The sequence below is a fragment of the Lathamus discolor genome, chromosome 3 (assembly GCF_037157495.1).
Source record: "Lathamus discolor isolate bLatDis1 chromosome 3, bLatDis1.hap1, whole genome shotgun sequence".
Taxonomy (NCBI): domain Eukaryota; kingdom Metazoa; phylum Chordata; class Aves; order Psittaciformes; family Psittacidae; genus Lathamus; species Lathamus discolor.
In genome coordinates, this window is record NC_088886.1 from 136,136,803 (window position 1) to 136,156,785 (window position 19,983).

Here is a 19,983-nt window from a genome sequence, read left to right on the forward strand (position 1 = left end):
CATTTTGTTTTCTTATGGAAATGACACAGAATCCATCCACTGCTGCCTTTTGCTGGCTTGTGAATTGCAGTCAGATGCTTGCCCAAAGGCAGAAGGATCAGCAGGCAGAACCAGACTGCTCTAGCGAATCTGGATCTGACCCTCTGTGGAAAAGGAAGTCTGCATGTCATATCACGAGGCTACAAAGTCCATCCTTCCAATCCTCTGTCACAGCCAAAGGGGGAAAGTTTCTTTCATCACAGTCTTACACATAAACTGAACAGCTGCAAAATAGTGTGCAGCATTGTTCTCTGCTCCTGCAGCTGCAGGAATGTTATTCACATCTTTCTCAGTCCATCACTTCAAGTAGATCATCTTCAACACAGAAATCCGTTCCCTGCAGGTCTGTGAAGGACCTGGATGGTTTTAGTACATGGATGTGGTAAACCATAACTATTACAGTTCCCTGCTACCCTTCCTCATGGGGGCCTTTATGTTCTAGGTGACAACTTCCTCTTACATGTAAATGATGTTGAGTGTTTTGTGATCACTGACTAATGATGTCCCATCCTTTCCCATAAACATTTCATCTGTCTCAGTTTGAAGCTGAATTTTCTTAGAGAAGAAAAAAAAAACACCTAAAATGCAACACCCTGTCACTGGCAGACTTGTTATAAAAGGAGCTCATTGTAGTTTGTAGAGACATAAGTAACTTTAAAGGACTTGAAATACGTCTGTCCAAGCAATCATAAGACGTGCTACACATGGCATGGAGTCATTTCTGTCTTTCTGAGAGGGCCGTATAGATTTCTTCCACTTGTTAAATTTGGATTCCTCAGCCCTTAGGTGAGATCTTCAATAAGCCCAGCTGACTGAGTGTCTCAAGTTTGTAGCTGTAAAGGCAGCAAGTGCAAGCACAACCATTTGAAAATCAGTCCCACATTCCAGGCGACATTCAGTACAGTAAAGGCTTTTGAAGTTGCATTTATTAACTAAGCATTGCATCAGCTACACTCTTACACTCTTATTTTTAAAAGACTTGCTGTTCAGGTGACCACTCTAAACCATCTCTGCCACTCTAAACCCTCTACAAACGTTGCCCTGTTATCACTGGAGGTAAAGTCAGCTCTCTCTTGTGCCTCCCAAGCAATTGTTTCTGAATAAGATGGTAAACACAGTCCACCTGCAGCTTTGTCTGCTGAAACATGGCTCCTTGATCTTTTGAATAAAGCTGACAGTAATTCAGAAAGAATTTAACCCAGTCAAGCCTTAATTGTGTAGATGGTTTTATTTTGTAGATCCTTATTTTCCTGTTCCCAGGAGGAGTGTTGTCTTATCAGACTGCAGTAATACAGGCTAGGTCAACATTTGTTTGTAAAAGAAAAGGAACCAGCCTTTGTTTGTGATGGGGCTGCAGCAACAGAAGGGATTTGAAACCCCATGTGCAGATGTGGTTTTCCAGGTCCCAGAACCAGGACCCTGCTCTTCTTGCCTCTCCTTGGGGCAAGATGTCTGGAAGCTGGTGATGAGCTGGATCATGTCTGGCTGCAGGGCAGTGTGCAGAGAGAAGCCCCAGGAGCAGGAGGATGAGTTGATAAAGTGATACCCCTGAGAGGGGAGCAGGCTGTGGCACAGGCAGGGCATGGCAGGTGATGCTGAGAGCAGCCTGTGCTCCTGTGAGTTCACCCTTCTGGTGACCAGCAGGGAAGGTGCTGGGAAGCTGGTGGCCACTGTTCTGAGAGAGAAGTGAAAGAGCAACTTCCTTTCCTTTTGGTTTGCAGCCACTGAAAGGTGGTTGGCAACTTCCTTTGGAGTGGGAGGCTGACAGATCCACAGGCAGGAGCGTGGGGGCATGTATGTTGCCTGGAACAGGGCCTGAATGTCAGAGGCTATCTAGAAAAGTTGCTCAGACTCTTGCAGCACTGTTCTGTATTTCTTATTTACAACCTGGAAGGTGTGCAAGGGCTCAGCAGGGGTAAAGGGAGGGAGAGGGGTCCTTTCAGGCCTTCCAGGCAAGTAGTCAAAATTGGCTCTTTCCTGACGTTCCCCAGGAGATGCACCCAGAGATATCAGCTCATGCTATGGGGCAGGTAGGTGCAGAAGGTGACTTGTGAGCAGTTATTGCAAATTTGGCTGCTTTTGTGTTGGGTTTTTATGTTTGTTTGGTCATTTTGTTTGTGGGGTTTTGTTGGGTTTTTTTTCTTTCTGCGGGCAGGACCTCATGCCTGGAAACAAGGAAGGTCGTATTTTCTCAGGACAGTTCTCTCTGTGTACCTCACTGGCATGGACGAGATCTACTCAGTCTTCTGCAACTTAACAAATAAATTAAGAAATTAAAAAACAAAGGTGGGGGGAGGTAACAACAGCGCCACACCAAAACTAACAACATACTTTCTCTCTGCAGCCAGAATGACCTCTTTTCCCCGGACCTGGCGATGAAATCCTGCTACAGACCGCGGCCCCAGCGCAGCCAGCGCCTGCCGTCCCCTCGGGTTGCCCCCGGGCGCGCACCGCTCTCTCCGGCCCAGCGGAATCCCCCGGCCCGGCGGTGAAGCCCAAGGCGCTGGTAACGCGGCAACGCGGAGGTAATGAGTGCCTTAAGGAAAGCAGGAGGTCAGCCTGCAAGTTAGATGGATTGAGTCATGTAGAGTTAAACTAACCCCTCCCACAGCCATGGACCACTAAAGCGCCCATTTTCATGAGCACCTCTCACTAAGGCGGCTCAGAGCCGGCAGAGCCTGAGAGAGGAAGAAGGAGAGAGGGGAAGGAGGGAGCGAGCGCCGGCACTGATGGACGAGCCAAAGGGTAAGGAGAGGAGCGAGCCGCTGACCTCCGGCAGCAGCCCCGACCCCCGCGGCGGGGGGAGGCAGGGCTCGGCGGGGCACCCCCGGGGCGGCGGCATCCCGCGGCCGGCGCTCGGCGGAGGCTCTGCATATTCATGAGGAGCTCCTTGAGATGTGCCACTCAGGAGGGAGCTGCGGCTGCGGCATCCCCGGGCCCTCCCTCCGCGCCCGCGGACCTCTGCCGGCGGTGGGCGAAGGTTCCGCGGGGGCGCTCGCCCGGGTGGGTGCAGCCTTGCCGCAGTCCTCCCCCGGCCAGCATCATCATCAAGCCTTTGCACTCCCAGCCGCGTCTGAAGCGACAACGTTAACTTGCGATGGACGGGTGGGGGGTGGCCGGCGGGTCCCCGGGCGGTGCAGCGGGGCGGGCGGGAGCGAAGGCTCCGCGCCGGCGTCTTGCAGAAGTTTGGCCGCGTCAGTGCGAGGGATTCCCTCCCCGCCGCGCTGGGGAAGTGCCGGCGGTGGCAGCGCGGAGCTGGGGCCGAGCTCCCGCTGCGCCGAGAACAGCACTCGGCGCATGGTGGGGTCAAAAACTCAGTGGAAGTACCGGCTGTAAGGAAACCGCGGCGGAAAGCCATAGCCCCGAGGCTGGAGGAATTGCTGTGCTTCCTACGGGGGGCTCTCGGTGCGTGGACTCCAGGCCAGAGCCGGCTCGGGAGAGGGGCATTCCTCCGGCGAGCCCCCTCGCTTTAACTGCGGCCCTGGGGATCTGGGAGGGAATCGGCATTACCTGGAGATGTGTGTTGCACAGTAATCTTTCTACGAGGTACACGTCTTGTACTAGGGTTTGCATTTTATAATCAGGTGGCACGGTGCACGTAGCAGCACTAGTCATGCTTAACGTTTGGCAGAAGCATTTCCTAGTTTAGCATCAGCTTTTATCTATCTGTGCCTTACCCTCTGTTTATGGCAACTTCTGCAGCGTGGTCCATCCTTCTATACTGCTGACAGTACTGTGCTCTGTGTAGGGCTTTTAAACACAAAGCAGGAACTCAGACAAATAGGCAAGAAGCAGTAAACTGGGGAAAGATCTGGGCAGAAACTTTGCCTTTAAATTGAGGGAGAAGCTTAGGGGGTAATAGTTTCCACTATTTTGATAGTTTCTTGTTCAGTACCAGGTGGAAGTCTCTCTCATTTATCATTGTTATGACAACAGGGAATCAAAATGTGGTATTTTTTCTTTTCTTGGAATAGATAAAATTGTAAACTAGACTTTTCCAAGTTTTTAATTTTGTAGAATGTAATGAACGGCATTTGAGGGAAAGAAGCATTTTCTCAGTCTGACGTACATCAAATTTAAAGCAAAGACTGGCAGAAGGAGAAGGTTAGCTCATTAGTTTATGCAGTCATGAGTGAAGCTGGAAATATGTAGAAATAATCTGCCTCTGCTGAGAAGGGAGATAAGAATAGCTTTGAAACCAGTCTTTAAAAAGTTTCATTCCAAAAATGAAGTATAATGCATGAACGAAGATGCCTTTTCTAGTGAGGTAAGGAATCACAGAGAAGAAACTTAGACGATGAGAACTGATTTAGCAGAGGACCAAATGAGCCTTCTTTTAGAAAGTGGGATTTTAAAGAGACAGAATGAAAATGAAGAAAGTCGACAGTTAGTGCTTGTGCTAATTGCAGAAGAGGCGGTGATGGTGTCAGAATGGGCTGACCTGCAAAACATGCAAGTCATCTTGCAAGAGCCTAATGAAAATTAGCGCAATAAATAGCAAGAAACCACATTTTGTGTGTGGGAGAAGAAAACACGAGGCAGTGTTTTTGAAAACACCTCTTGCAGTATGTCTTCAGAGGCAGCGGTCAATAGGCTCAGCTCGGGGGAGTCCAGGACAGGCAGTTATCCATCAGCCAACAGGAAAGTTTCCACCTTGAAATGAGGCATGAATGCACACTGACGGCATGTCCTTTCATCAGAAAGGAATTACCAGGGAGTGTTTCAGTGAGAGACCTGTTTCCTGGGAGTCTTGTCCACAGGGATGTAACAAACAGGCTTGAAATGCTATTCTTCGGTTTTAGGAAGCCTGCATTTTAAATACCGATACTGTCAGTTCTGTCTTGACATTTGGGTCAATATGCTAACGCAGCCAAGTAAGACATTCTGTTTGGGGTGAGCAGCAGAATTGTACAGAGCAACAGACTGTGTTAGTGATCAGTATGAATACCTTCATGGGCAGAAAGTGTGACAGTCTGAAAAAAAATACATTACTGAAAAACATAGGAGGGGCTTCAGTCTGGGGAAAGAATGATACTGATCTCATGCAGACAGCAGTAAAAAGCAGAAAGCCTTCTAACATTTTTTGCATAAAAGTAATTGAACAAGAGGTAGTAACTCTGGTTTGGAGCTTCTATATACATGGTGAATCAATCTCCACTGTTGGCTGACTCCTCTCTATGGACCAGTGATTGTTCCAGCATGGAATGGTAATAAAACCTGATGGAATGAAAAATGAGGATAACTTTGGCTAGTTCATTCAGGCAGTGAAGGCAGCAAATAGAAGTTAACCCAAGTAAATGGAATGGAAGTGGGCAAAGAGGAAATGGAGAACATCTGATAGAAAACACAAAGTGTGAATTGAGGAAGATTATTCTGAGAAAGTGAAGATGTAAGGGGAAAATCCAAAGTTAGCAGGACCAAGCACAATTCAAAGGAGGCATTTTGTGTGCCTTAGAAACAAAATAATGTATCTAGCAGTTGCATAAGTGTAAGATTTTAGTGATGATGCCGGAAAAAAAAGCCCACATAATTGCTGGTTGAATATTCTTCCAAATTTGGGGGGGATAAAATGAATTCTGATATGGAGGAATATTTCATTTAATTATTATAACTAAGTAGCCTGTTCTGAGTATTAACATTGGGGGAGTGGGGAGAGTTGGTGATAAAGTTTTATAACAGCTTGAAATTAAATGTGCTAAATACTTATAAAAAGATTTATGCTTTATGACGTTAATTTTCAACAAACTAGAGTAGAACACTAGGGATATCCCAGGCAATGGGAAGGATGCTCTTGTTTACCCAATATCCCAGCAGTATGGCACTGGATAGCCTATTGCCAATTTGGTTTTACATCAGTTCTGTCTAAATTACTTGGTAGATCTCCCCAGTGTAATGGCTAGTTTGATCATGTTCTTTTATTTTGGTAGAGGATAAGACTTGTCAAAGTAGCTTTCAGAATAATGTTGTAGATAGAAATGGATAACACTGTCAAAATGAATAATGGGCATAAACGCATCAAAAAGAAAACAATCAATCCCAGATGGAAGTAATTTGTGCAGTCATATGGGTCCCCTCAAGTGAGTATATTAATCTGCGTCTTATATTAGTCTGCATCCTAGAATGGAGATAGTACTGCCTGTAAGAATCTGCAGCAAGAACTTTAAGTTCCTTTCTTGGCTGAAGAATGCATCTGTAAGGAGGAGGGGTAGTATTTCAAGTACTGATGGACCTTTTAATTTGTCTTTGCTTTCTTGAAGACTTTTTGTTGTTTACAAAATCAACTGTCCTAACAAAATAGATGTCAAACAAGCCTGGTGTGATCCTCATTTGGAAAAAAAGGCTGTATTTTGTCTTACATATGTTATCATTACTAATGTCCTCTTCTTGATTTATGTCTTCAAATGAGGCTGGAGGCTCATCAAAGTTTTAGGGGGGAGGGCAAGTATTCTTTAAAACTGAGTGAATGTTGAATAAATCTGGGTTGCAAGTTAATGGACTTCTAAGGACCAAAATCCTTGACTGTTAGGAACCACCTCATAAAAGGGGAGCTGGAAGAGCTAATCTCCATGGGTGGTATTTGATAGCCACAGGGCAGGTTACAAGTGTAGGGCTGGGAAGGCAAGTGGTCTTTTATCTGGTCTATTTTCCAACTAATTATTTGCACTTGTTTTATTTTTCAGAAATAGCAAATGTGGTTGAAAACAGTAAATATTAATATCTCCCATGTTTAAACTTCTCCACAGCAATAAATTCATTTCTGATGTTGTTCTGATTACAGAAGTCTCCCTATGACTCTCCAGCAAAGAATGAACTAACGGATTGAGACCTGAATAACAGCAGACCTCAAAAATAGTTATCAAAGGAAATCATTATTAAACAGCTGTGTTTTCAGAGGTATTCTGCAAGAGGCCTGATGGCATTAGACATTCTCAATAATGATCTAAAAAGTATAAAATCATTGCTGATTTACAGATGGAGTTTGTCAGTACTAGGAGGACCAGTACAAATACCAATTAAGTCAGAGAAAAAGTCTAAAGAAGCCAAGAGTGGTTGGAAACATAAAGAGCAAATAATAGGCTTCAAGCCAAACTTGTAAAAGCACAGCTAATGCAACTCTGGGAGGAAAATTGGACATTCAGATACTGAATAGACTAGAAAGATTTCTGGACAATATTGTCCGGAAAAAAATGGAGCAGTGTGCATATGTATGCACACGTGTGTATATATCTATATCTATATCCATGACATCCATAACTTATAGTTTATTTGCTTTCTTATATTGTGTGTAAAGCTGTATTACCACGGATGGAGAAGGTTGTCCTCTAGTCAACCTTACTGTGACCACTGCAACCTGTGTTTGCCTCTAGACTTGCAATTACCAGAAATACGCAGAAAACCCTCTCAGAACGTCTAGAGGGAAAAGAATAAATTTAAGAGGTGGGACATCTCAAAAGAGAAGGGTTACAAAAGCTGTAATAATTGATAAAATTTTTTGGCCTTTTCTAAGTTTTATAATTGGTTTAGCATGGTGCGAAAGCGTCAGGCTTGGTCACATTCCTTCTTTTTCTAAGACATCTTTATACTTTTAGCATCTGTGAGGTTGGGAGCAACTAGCAAACCTGACTATGAGGTTAATGCCGTCTGGCTAGGTATTGTACCATTTTACTAGCCCAATGCTCAATGACAGTATTCCATGGAGCTGCAAGTGTGTTGAGACAGGAGCTGGGTTCTCAACTTGGAAATGAACCTGTGTTTATGGTGGTTAGGATGGGGTTAAGGACAGAAGTGTTTAGGCTGAACTTTGGGGTAAAGTGGATGACTTTGAGATTATTGCTGAGATTACTTTGGTTGGGGAGCTAACTCATGAGGGATTAGTATTGCTTAACACTGATCAAACTTATATTATAAAATTCTGGATCATGTTCACAAGAGAAGCACCCCTGTTCATTTTGTGAAAGATGAGTTGGATGGGAACCTCTTCTTCAATTGTATTCTCCTGGTTTTGTCAGATACATGTGAGGACTGACTTCATCTCTCAGCTCAGTGGAAACTTCCCCTCCCGAGCAGGGCTGAAGCTTTACGGCAGGCACTTCCATCAGCATTTTCTAGCCACAGAGCTGTTGCCAGTATGCTGATTTGGGGAATAGCAGAGCCTAAGGGTGCACTTCTACAGCCAGCGTAATTTGGCATAAATCTGTGCTGCTGAAAGAGACAAGGCATCTGTCCTTGACACTAGCCATTTTCTTTTTCTCTGCAATAACTTTCAGCTCATCTGGCTTGAAAGCCAACACCACATTTGTCAGCGTTCTGGGAGAACAGAAGGAGGAAAGGGTAAAAGTCACTCAGATTAAGGTTACTGGGGGGGTCTTCACTGTAAGACAAGGAGTGACACAAAAACAGCCCTGTGCTCTGAAACAGTGCTGCATTAGCAGTACAAATTAAGAAATGAGTTAAGAGAAAAAGTGTGAGAGACCAGATGGAAGGGAACAGAATAGACTAAGTGCACACTGAACAAATTCATCTGCTCACGTCCTCTCATGCATTAGCTCCCCCCAAATGTGGCTGGAAAAATAAGTTCCTAACTTGCTCTTGGGGCTCCTTGTCCCTCTGTCTCTTGCACTATGCTGGCAGTACCCATTCAGAGGCGATGCAGGCAGTGTAGCAGTCACTGCTGTCACTACTATGTCAGTGCTCAGCCACCATCAGCAGTCCTACAAGCTCTGCTTGTTACAGTTCTTGTCTGAACCCTTTTGGGTTTTACTGATCCCTTCCAGCTTGAGAAGAGCTATCCATGAGGATCTGCAGAGCTGCTTCACTGTCTGCCTTCACACTGCCTTTTAAATTCCCCTTGTAATGTCAACATGCTCTGTAGGCAGTGATTAAGCTCCTGGTACAAGAAGACACGTGCCCACCAGTTTGACCCACACTGTCCCATGCTCCCTTGGGACCTCCATGCAGCTGCACACTACATCTCTTCTGACTGAAAAAAGTAACCGTTATGTGGTGACTGAATGGTTTACAGGCTGAGACTTGCACCTCTGAATGAACATTTTTATAAGTACAAGTTAAAGGCTTAATTTGTATTCTCTGCTCTGTTTCTGATCCTCCTGATAATCTTTGCTCTGATCGTATAGGGAGGTGACTGCTAGATCATTCTTGGCGGAGAGGGTGAAAAGAAAATGTACCTGTTTTTACAGAGGAATGAGAATTAGCTTGTTTTTTCATTAACTGTCTGCAATCTTGCAGCCAAGGCTCAAACCACCAGTGGCCTTTGAGCTGTGTGCTGGCTGAGAAAGGTGAGTCAGCAGCTCAGGACACAGAAACCACCTCCACACCTCAGTTGTTTCGCAGCAGTTCCTTATGCAGCTCTGAGGGCTTTCGACAGCCGAGCAGCAGGAACTGCCGTACAGCTGCTGTGGTTTCTAACATTCACTAGTAGTGACACAGCAGCGGGGGCAGGGGAGGCAGCAGCCTCTGCACCTTCCTCCCTGGGCTGTAGCAATAAGGGGAGACTCCTCCAAAACTGAGGGATGTGGAGAATTAGGAGACCCTGCAGCTGATAAGATGGAAACATCCATGGTGCATGGCAAAGCCCAGGGAGTAGGTATGCAGCAGGAGGGATGATGGAGCTCTGATATAGAGCATGGGCTTGGTGGTGGGGACAGGTAAAAGAATGGGATTTGTTCCTCTGTTGTCACTTCCTCCTACCTGCTTGGTGCCAGAATGGTAGCAGTTCTTGCCAAAGCGAACATCTGCTCTTTGCCAACATCAGCCCTTAGCTGCTGGTTCCAGCTACTTTGTGGGAATCACACTGGAAATCTGCAATTTTGCTTTGAATTGAATGTGCCAAATAAGTTGATCTACAGCTTCTATACATTTAATCTTGGTTTCCTGAAATAGTATAGGAAGCTTACTGCGCGTCAGCTTTGTCTAAGACTACAGTAAACACAAGACCAGCTGAAGCTGAAAAGAACTTTATTATGGTAAAGCTGATGGTCAGGCTCATGTTTACAAGACTTAGAAATACTGTTGTGGCAAAAAGCGTGAAAGCCATAAAGGAAAGAACGTTCTAGCAGTGTTGTTTAGGATTTATTCTGTCACTAACCAGAGAGAATTAAGACCTTATTTTTAAATGAATTGGTTACAAGTTTAAAGATTAGTTTAGCAATTGTTTTAACACCTGAAGGATTGAGCTACACATACCTTGCCTGATGGAAAGGACAGTCAGACCACTGCTGGTCTGCACGTGCTGTCTCATGATGCTCAGCCTGACCAGAGAACTTAACCCACCTTAACAGTAGCCTGGTAAAAGGAAAAATTAGAAGTGGAATCAGCACTTATACAAGGACAAGGTAAGACCATGACAAAAGAGGTGGGATAGGCCCTTATTGTGCCAGAGAAAACAGAGGAGTTAAGAGAACCTTTAAGCTTCAACCGTTAAGCTTCAACCGTTGAGCTAAGCCTTTGTACTTCATCTTAAAAATAGTGGTTTACAACAGAACCTGGCCCCATGCTATGAACTTCTTGTTAAAGACAGCAATTTCACAGTTGCTTTTTAAGTTACAAAGCATGTTCCAGCTCCAGAGACTAGTAATTTCTCTGCCAATTTAAGGACCTTCTAGTGTTGTGGCCACTGAGTGTCTGTGTGAATACTAGCTGGATCCCATATGCCTTGCTGGGAATAGATGCCCTTCTGAAAATACGGATCTTGGAGAGCTTCTTCTGTGCTTCTACTTCTCAGGAGACTGTAACCATAAATATACATTGTAATATATTGCAGACCACATCTCAGGAACTTCTGGTGCGGTGTAGCAGTTAGTCATTAGGTTTACTACCATCTCATAGAGATTATATTTAACACAGCAGCAGGACTGCTGTTAGTCCCTGACACCTTTATAAAGTAGTAAACAATTCTCTTCAGTCTACTGGTTTCTCCAGCCTCCTCCTCTGAAGTCAGACTCTGGGAAGGAAACAGGGAATGCCTTCTCTCTTGCTACAAGGCTCTGCTGTCTGTTTCTCTTCTTCAGCATGTTTCTCCTAACTAAATGACATACATTTTCCATTTTTTCCCCATGTTTTTAAAGTTGCAGCAGAACTGCATAGATCTTGTAGCACAAGTCTTGTGTGTACTTTACCAGACCGATAATCTCCAAGTTGCTATTAGTCTGGCAAAACATGAAAGAATATATCAAAATGACAGAAGATGAATTTAAGAGTAGGTGCAGCCAAAGCATGCCGCTCTTTCTCCAGACCCTGGGAACTCTGTCTCTCTGCAGGAGGGATCATGTTGCGAGCCCTGGCTCATGAGAGCTTCCCAGGCTGGGTGAGGTGGTCCAGAGGCAGAGCATAAGGCGTATCTTATGCCTTATGCCTTAAGCAGCATATCTGCTGCTTCCTTGTGCTTTTTCATCAGGTGGAGTTAATGGTGCTGACCTGTGTAAACTGCTTAGCAGTATATACGGGTGGAGAGCACTGTGACAAATTTAATGTTATGATTTGTTACTAAGGAAAGGCTAAGGTTCAACAGACGGAAAAGTATGATGGCTGGCTACAGCACTACCTGTTTGGTATTAGCTCCCCATATGTTGCGGGCAGACAGCAGTGCTGAGAGCTGGAGTCAGCTGTGAAAGCCACAGAGTCACGGGGAGCCTGGGAACAGTGGGAAAGCAGTGAGACAGTCCTGGCCTTGCTTGGTGTGTATGTGCTGAGAGAAGGCTGGACTCAAGGCCGTGACATGAGCATGAGAAAATGTGTGCACACAAAAGCCTCCTTGTGAGTCTTATGGCTCTGGTATGGGATAATTGCAGTTACCCTGTCCCACCAGGAGCTTTATGGGGGGAAGCTGAGGTGAATGCCAGCCTTGCCCTGCCAGTCTGGCCATAGGAACACTACCAGATCTGCACTACATTATTGACAATGGTCTTGCCTTGTATTGTCACTGGGAGCTGCTCAGCATGTGACAGACTGAAAACAGCTCCAGCTCTAACATTGTCAATGAGATCTGTAAACTGACTAAAATCCCTTGTTGTGAGTCTGGTAGTGACACCCAGGGACAGGCTGCATTGTTCCTCTCTTGGATTTCAGCATCCTTTAACTTCCAAGAGACCACCTCTGGTGCTGTACTTGCACATATTGTGCCACAACTCCCAAGGAGGAGACCTGGCTACATCCAAGCTTCAGAGCTGCATGCAGGAGCAGTCCCCAGACCAGCCCTTAAATCTGCTTCCTTTGGTGTTATTAGTCCCCCATAACCTAACCAAGCCAAGGAGACCTGTTTGCAGCCGTGATGATGACATGTGAAACAAAGGTCCTGGCACACCATGCATGAGGCAGGCATGCAGCTGAAGAAGGAGAAATACTACAACTGGCCTGAAGAAAACACAAATGGAAGCGTATGTGTGTGAGAGAGAAGACTAGAAGAAGCAACAGATCATGGGTTAAAAGAATGGTCTGTGTTGATAACCAAGGATGTGACTGACTGCACTAAAACTGGGTAAACGCTGACAAACGTGGTGTTTGCGACAAGCTTGGCAGCCTGCACCCTGATAAGCCTCATATGGATGGTCTGTCAGAAGAAGGCGTGAGTGCTGATAAAGTCCCCATGCAAATGACTCCTTGAGCAAAAAAAACTGCGCTCTAATGACAGATGGATTACAGCAAGGTCTCAGCACATCCCATGTGCAAGTCCTCCTCCTCCTCTCCCAGCAGGAAGGCAGACTGTTGGAGTTAAGGTACCCGAAATGAAGGGGGAGAGAGGGGAAGGCACTGAACAGCCACCTGTCCTAGGATTTTGGGGGATTGAAGTAAGAGAGATTTCAAAGCAAAGGGATCATGCTGTAGTAACTGTTAGCTCCTAAATATGGCAAAAGATCTGCTCAAAACTTTGTAGCTTGCCACTAAGGAGAAACCCAAGAGGTGGGCATCTGGAAACCTTGCTCCCACCTTACATAGGATCCTACCAGAGTGCCTGGGTGAGCTCAGTGCCTGTGAGTACGGGAGGAGTGAGCACGGGTGAGAAAATGAGTGTAACTGAAAACATTCATTGAAACATCTTCCTGCTCCATGAGGTCTTGCGCTGTTGCTACATTAATTTCCTGCATCATAGCTACATTAAAAACTATTCCATTCTTAAATGATAAAAAGGTGAGAAATCTTTATAACTGGTAACCTCATCAGAGTTTAAGAGTTGTTGGTTTTGGTATGATAGGTGGCACAAAAACATAATCATCAGGTCCAAACTGAGCTGTGAGAGGCTGAAACTGGTACGGCAAAAACATCAGACAAAACAAAACTGGAGGGCAAGGAAAGCTGTCTGATGCTTTCAGTGATGGAAAGCGCAAAGCTGAGGCTACTCACTAGCCTTTTGCCTTCACCATTCCCACCCAAAGTTGACGTCCCATGTGTCTGTGTAAAGGGTGAGCAGTCATGAGCCCAGGAGGCGACCCACTGCTGAAAGTCATCTGAACAAGAGTGCTGTGTGTGCTCAGCCAGCTTATAAATGGATTTTAAAGCTATGGCTCCCACATCTGTTCCGAGATGACAGCCACACAGAGTTCTCTTTGCAGGGTTACCATAAAGCTCCTATTTATCCTTCAGCCTGCTAGCTCTCATTTCCACACTTCACATCTCCTTAAGCGAGCCCCACCTCTTTGGGATCAAATCCTGCTTTCAATTAGTGTTATTGTCCGTATGAGTGTCTGAAGCATGAGTTATTTTTCTCCTGGTTTTCTTTTTCCAAGTTTTATTGTTTCCTGTGTAGGATGGTGGTTTCCATAGATACCTTGGATATTATTTATCTGTCCACCCTGAATGTGCAGTTCCTTCCAATGAATTATACTGCACTTTGCCACTTCTGCTTGACGCCTTTGATCCTTCATCCGTATTAGTGCTATACTGAGCATTTTAATGCTGTTGTTCTAGCATGTCTTACCATCTTGATATCTTATCATCTTATCATCATGTTGCCTTGTGCTTTTACATACGGCTTTCAATCCACATGATAGAAGTCCTATCCCAGCCAGTTTTAAATTAAAACCCAGTACATTGCATGTCTATTTTTGGATTTTGTACTGATAATTGTTGGAAACTTTAACTCAGCTTTTCTCTGCTATGGGTAACTGTTAAACAGAACAGTGTTTTGTTATTTTTGTTCTCCTTCCCCCCTCAGCTCTCCCCCTTGAGATATGTTATCAAAGGAAAAAGTCTGGCAAAGTATTCAGGATTGTTATGGCCCTATCTGGGAGCTCAGCTAGCACTGACTGGTATTGTTTGAGGTGACTCTTGCATGAGTTTTCTCTCTTTATCCTGTTCCTACCTTGTCCCAGAGGAAAGCATATGTCCTGTATAACAGAAGTAGATGGTAATGTGAGTCACTGCTTGGTATTTAGTGGTGAGAAAGTTGACCACTATCAATCTTCCCAAATCCTGGAACAAGCCAAGAAAAATCTGGACACAGCATAAGTTAATGTTCTTTTCTTCACGGCTATTCTGCCCTTATCGGGCTATTTACTGCACAAGTGGGGCTGTTCTGCTGATTCTGCATCTCAAGAAGTGATGCCAGTGCAGCTCCAGGCCACACTTAAGGAATTACAAAGGAGACCATTAGAGTCACAAGTTTTCTCTTTAGCTGATTTACAAATGGATTTGTTTTCTTTCTTGCTCCTTTGGTTCAGAGCTGTTAATAAATAACCTTTTCAATGCTCCTGCAGGAAACATGAGGAAAGAAGCCTGTGCTCATGACCTTGCTGTAAGAGCTGCAGCTGGGCTGGGAATCCTGTGGCTGGAAGGTGGGCTCTGGCTTGAGCCTGGGACCTCCCATACACAGAGGGAGAATGGTGCTAAGAGAGCATGGGAAAAGCAGCAGACCTGTAGCTGCTTTTGTGGGGGTCCACGTCTGTTGGCCATTCCTGCTGCTGAGAGGCTGTGCTCATCTTAACAGAGCCAGACAGCAGCTCTTTTCCATGCTATAAATCTGTCCCCTTTGCTGAAGTGGCCATGTCACAAGCTTGTCACTTCTTCAGCTGAAGTAACCTCCATTATGTTGGCTTTTTACAGTGGAGAGTGTTGGTCTCTGTCCCAGTCCCGGGTGCAGTATCTGCAGATGCCTCATCCAGAGGAGAGGGTGGTTCAACGCCTCCACAGCAGCACCTTGCATGTAGCACTCAGACAGGGCAGCTCAGACACTTGTCAGAAGGATGGGTGGTTGCTGCGGCCATCCCCTGTCCTTGTTGCCACTCTGTGCCCGTGCTGCCTTATCCAAAATATTTCATGTTTTTATTTTGAACTGTTTGAGGCAGGGACTTTGAGGTGGGAGTGATGAAGACATACCAACTGAAGGCCAAACTACAGCTTGATTGTAAATGGGTTTCTTTTCCTGAGCCTAATTCTCCACAGGATTCACTGCATGTCCCAGTAATAAGTAATCTGAACTTCAGAGATTAATAACATCCTGTGCCAGCCCATTCACCCAGTAAAACTCCTTTGCTGTTTTGTTCCGTATCTGCATGAGGCTCCAGCCCTTGCAAGATGCTCTTTTAACCATGAAAATTTAGATTCATATTGAACTTCTTATCTACATAACCTCCAAGAAGTATTTCTTCTCTTACACTCAGGAGCTTTGTCAGGGCCTGTGCCCTGCAACAGTCTTTGGTCCCATGTTCCTTCCCACTGGTTTTCCTGAGAAATACCACAGGGTAATTTGTTTCCTGCTATTTGAAATGGAAATTGTAGCAGCACTAGGAACAGAGCATGATATTCATGCCAAATATCATGAGCTGAATTCTCCTCATGGTTTGTGGGAATCCTACTTATTAAGGCTGACCTCTGAGAAATCAGTATATTTTTCCACAAAGCTTAGACAGTAGATGCACTCTCAGCAGGAGACAGAAACTATCCCAGCTGTTCCCTGTCCTGTGCAATGAGGAATGGAGATACCAGTGCTGACAGCTGGAGGTATGGGGGCAGTTCGGGAAGTGTTTAACTAGACAGCTATCTTTTTTATGGAAGCAGTCTTAACCTTGGCTTACTGAAAGGAGGCGGTGGGGCTGCTGCTCTGCCCTGGATAGCAAGGGGCCTTTCACTTCATCTGCTAGAATTAATTGCAGAGGGAAGATGCCTATGGTTTTCTCTGCTGCAGATGGGTACTATGCATGTTAAGGGAGGGAAAACTCACGGGGTATCTTGCAGGCCTCAGATATGCTCCTCTAAAAGAGCAAACATCTGTGCTGGAAATCACTTGCAAGGGGTGGCACAATCCAGGTGTAAGCAAAATCCTAGGCACAGGTATGCACAACAGTGGTCCCCACCATAGGCATTCACATGCAGGGCTGCTGGGGAATGGGTACCGTGTGTCTCTCCACATCCATGGCCTCATCTTCCAGGGGCTTTGCCAGTGGCTCTGCTGATGCTGCACCAGCCTGGAACAGTGTTTGTGCTTCTGCGATCAGTCTTCAGTGGTTTTCAGTGCTGAGTGGGAAGTGAAACTGAAGGAGAAAAGCTGGTTGCTTTGCTGTGCAGAAACACTGAGGAAGCTCGGGTTCCCGCTGCTGCAGAAGCACAGGCGGCTGCTGTGTTTGCTCACATGTGGCGCTTTGGGCAGCCGTGGTGTGTTTTTGGAAGCTGGGGAAGTGAGCCCCTGAAAGCAGCAGTGTTTGTTGCTCAACACACGAGGCAATCCCCAGGATCTGTGATTCAGAGAAAGACGTCCTTGAGATGTGGCAAGAGGCTTGGCAGCCGCTTCAGGGCAGGAGAGGCTGTCAGTGGAGAGCATGTACAAGGAAACTGGTGGCTACTGGGAGGGTGTATTTTGACACTGCTGTAAGCATCAGGAATGGACCATGCAGTGAGTGGTGAGGGGTTTCAGTGCATTTCCTCTGTGGTCATTCCCCCTGCCAGCACCTCCTGTTAGGGGCAGCAGTATTTACAGTGCTCAGGACTTCGTGTTTTCCAGGAAGTTTCTGAACTTGCTGATCTAATGAGTATTGAAGGGGTGGGGGGGTGGGGGTGGGGGGAAAACGGTTGTTCTGAAGGCTGTTTCCTCTCTTTTGCCATGACAAATTCTACATCCCCCTGGTGTGGCTGGCTGATGGGGCACAGGGAAGGGTGGGCTGTACTGAGTTGGTGATGTGTGAGTCGCAGTCTTCCTATTAAAGCAATGGCCCTGTGGTCTTTAGCAGCAACAATAGTAATTAAATAGTTGGAGACAATAGCTGCTTAGTGCTGAACTGGGAACAAGTGACCAAAGGGGGTGAAGGATAGTGACCAAAGGGGGTGAAGGATAGTGCCTATCACCAGCCAGGATGCTGGAAACAGGGAAGGGTGTGACTGTCTATGTAGGGATGAGGGAAGCTGATATGATGGTGGATTTTAGTGAACGACAGAGTAATTCCTCAAAACTGAGGGTGACTATCTCATAATTTGCAATGCATTACTTCCAGCACAAGAGAAATGTGTACTGGCCCAAATCTTGACAGAGAAAAAAACATTGCTATGAGAGTTATGAATTATTATACAAATAATGCACACTTATTCTGTGTCAACAACTAAGATCTAGTAGCTTTTAAAAGAAGTGATTGCTCAAATTTAAAAATACTTGAACTGAATCAGCAGAATATTTAAAATAGCCAAATAAGAATGTTAATCGGAAGCAGCCTATTCACTTATTCTGTTCTCCAAAAGCCTTAATCCAACAGTTGAAAGTTATGCTAATTTGAAAAATAACATCTCTAAAAGATACATATGGGGGGAGGGGGGGAAAGGAAGCTGCAATTAATGCAAATGTACAGTTGGAAAGCATAGAAGATGGCCAAAATAAGCCTAAGAAAAAAATCGTGTCCAGAGATTTAAGAGCAGCAAAGAAGCATTTCAGGATATTGAGCACAAAAGGAAGCCTAGCAGCATCATTGGCCCATTGCAAGTCAGCATATTAGAACTATCAATAATAACAACACTGAAAAGGTGTCAGTGCTTGATGCTTGTTTTTTCCCCCAGAAATTAAAACAAATGTCTTCATATCAGGAAGTATATTCAAGCAATAACTTAAGTGATAAGCTGGGGGAGAGGGGGCATCTTCAACTCACTGGATATTTTCTGATGAAACTTCAAGCCTTGTGGATAACAGCAATAAATCTTCTCCAGTTGAAATAGAGCTTTGATGGGCTGGTAGTAAATTAATACCAGAAGTTTCCTGGCAGAAGACTGATGTTACTGCTAACAATTGTTTCTTCTAACCTGACAACCTCTTTTATGTCTGAATCCTAAAGAAATGAGTACAAACAGGGTACAGGCTTTAGAAGCCCAGTAAACATCATATTAATGTGAAAATTAACTGTCTAAAGATCACTGTGTCAGCAGTATCCTGCCACTTGTTGCTTGTATTTGAGAGTATTGAGTATCTTGGTCTGACTGCTGGGATGTAAGCCAGAAGATTATCTTCCTGTAGAGGGACTATTTAATGAACAGGCATTGGGAAAGCTTTGACGGCTTATGTAAGAGCAGGCTGTATATAACAGGGAGAGGGGCTGTGATGCGGAGATGGAGGCAGTACGTGTGCCTTTGCAGAGCAGCCAGGAGGCTGAGCATAGGACCCAGCACTGCCGGGTGCCGTGGGAAGGTCTCTGACAGTAGAATCCACTTTGTGCAGAGGGTGAATGGGGGATTTGTTCGAGGGGTAACCTAGGTCTCAGGGGCTCCTGCCCAGAATACCCCGGACATCACCCCTCCAGCAGTAAACCCGCACCGCAGGCCGGTGTAAGTGGGGCACTGACACTTCCCTGAGCACAAAGCCCCTCTGTGCCACTGATGGTTGCGCAGGCGGCTGCGGAAGTGGGAGAAGAGGCCTGTGTGCTCTGCCCGCTCCTTTGTGTCCATCTCTTGCTGCTGCTACTCAGCTTTTGCACCAGCTCTCCAGGATTGCCACGTGCTTTTCTTTCTTCCAGGAAAACAGGGTGACTTCAATGGGTCTTGTGCAATTTCCCAGGGTCATATCCCAGGCACAAATCTAAACACAGCAAAAGGATGAGGCGCTCCTACCCCAAGCAATGTTGTACATATGGACAGCATAGAGCAGGCTGAATTATGTCTGAATGCAGCCTAGAGCTTTGATGGGGGAAGGAGGGAGAAGATTTATTCAAATGCATCTGTATCCCATGAGGAGAGCATGTGCATTGCTCTGGTCTTTGCTAACAGTATGGCTTATGAGTGTATCACCCTCTTCGGCTGACTCCCTGCCTTCTGAATGGAGGAAACAGGGCTGGGAGAAAATTCAGGGGCCACCCGTGCCCTGAGGCAGGATCAGCTACAACAGCACTGGCAGACAGAGACTTCATTTGTCTGAAGACAGCGAATGTGTCTCCCTTGCTCTTCTCTTTATAAATGAAACGACCCAATTCTTTCAATGTTTCCTCATAGGTCAAGTTTTCAGACTTCTGATCTTTCTTCTCTTTCTCTTCTGGAGCTTCTCCAAATAGCCTCCATCTTTCCTGAAAGGCAGTGCCCAAAATTGGGCATGGAACTTCATAGGAGTCTTTACTAGCATTAGATGGAGGGAAGGATTACTGCAAACTGCTATAGCTGCAAGAATGTTTTCTCTGGGAGAGCTATTTAACTGATTGCTCACCACGCTGTCTTTGGGCAATGGCTGTTGTCTAAATGTCATATTTGCCCTTGTCCTTACTCAAGTGAGTTGGATGTTTTCCCCAGGCTCTCCCCTATTTACCAAATTTGTTTTGAATTCCAGTCCTATGTGTCAGTGTGTTTTTGCTCCCAACTTGGTATTAGCACAGACATAGGTGCACTCTTCATCTTCCAGTTCACTAACACATGTGTGTGCAGAGATGGCACAGACTAGTTGAAGCACTATGCCCATCTGCGTAGCCTAGACCCATAGGAGTCTGCTGGGTTTTGACGTATTTAGGGCTGTGTGATTTAAAGTATCAAATGGTTCTG

General features: G+C 45.5%; 1 protein-coding gene across 5 annotated transcripts in view; it reads left to right on the plus strand.

The window, feature by feature from the left end:
- The first annotated feature begins 2,481 nt into the window (after positions 1-2,481).
- ENTPD1 (ectonucleoside triphosphate diphosphohydrolase 1) overlaps positions 2,482-19,983 on the plus strand; it is a 34,746-nt gene continuing 17,244 nt past the window's right edge. The window contains exon 1 of one of the 5 annotated variants that reach the window (XM_065671988.1): positions 2,482-2,564. Coding sequence is in view for 1 of the 5 variants with exons in the window: in XM_065671987.1 (XP_065528059.1) it covers positions 2,769-2,784 (16 nt within the window). In the remaining 4 variants the exon portion in view is untranslated. Of the gene's footprint in view, positions 2,565-2,592; positions 2,785-3,363; positions 3,445-3,507; positions 3,586-19,983 lie in introns of those variants that run through there. The other 4 variants (XM_065671987.1, XM_065671989.1, XM_065671992.1 and 1 more) reach the window with 4 other exon arrangements.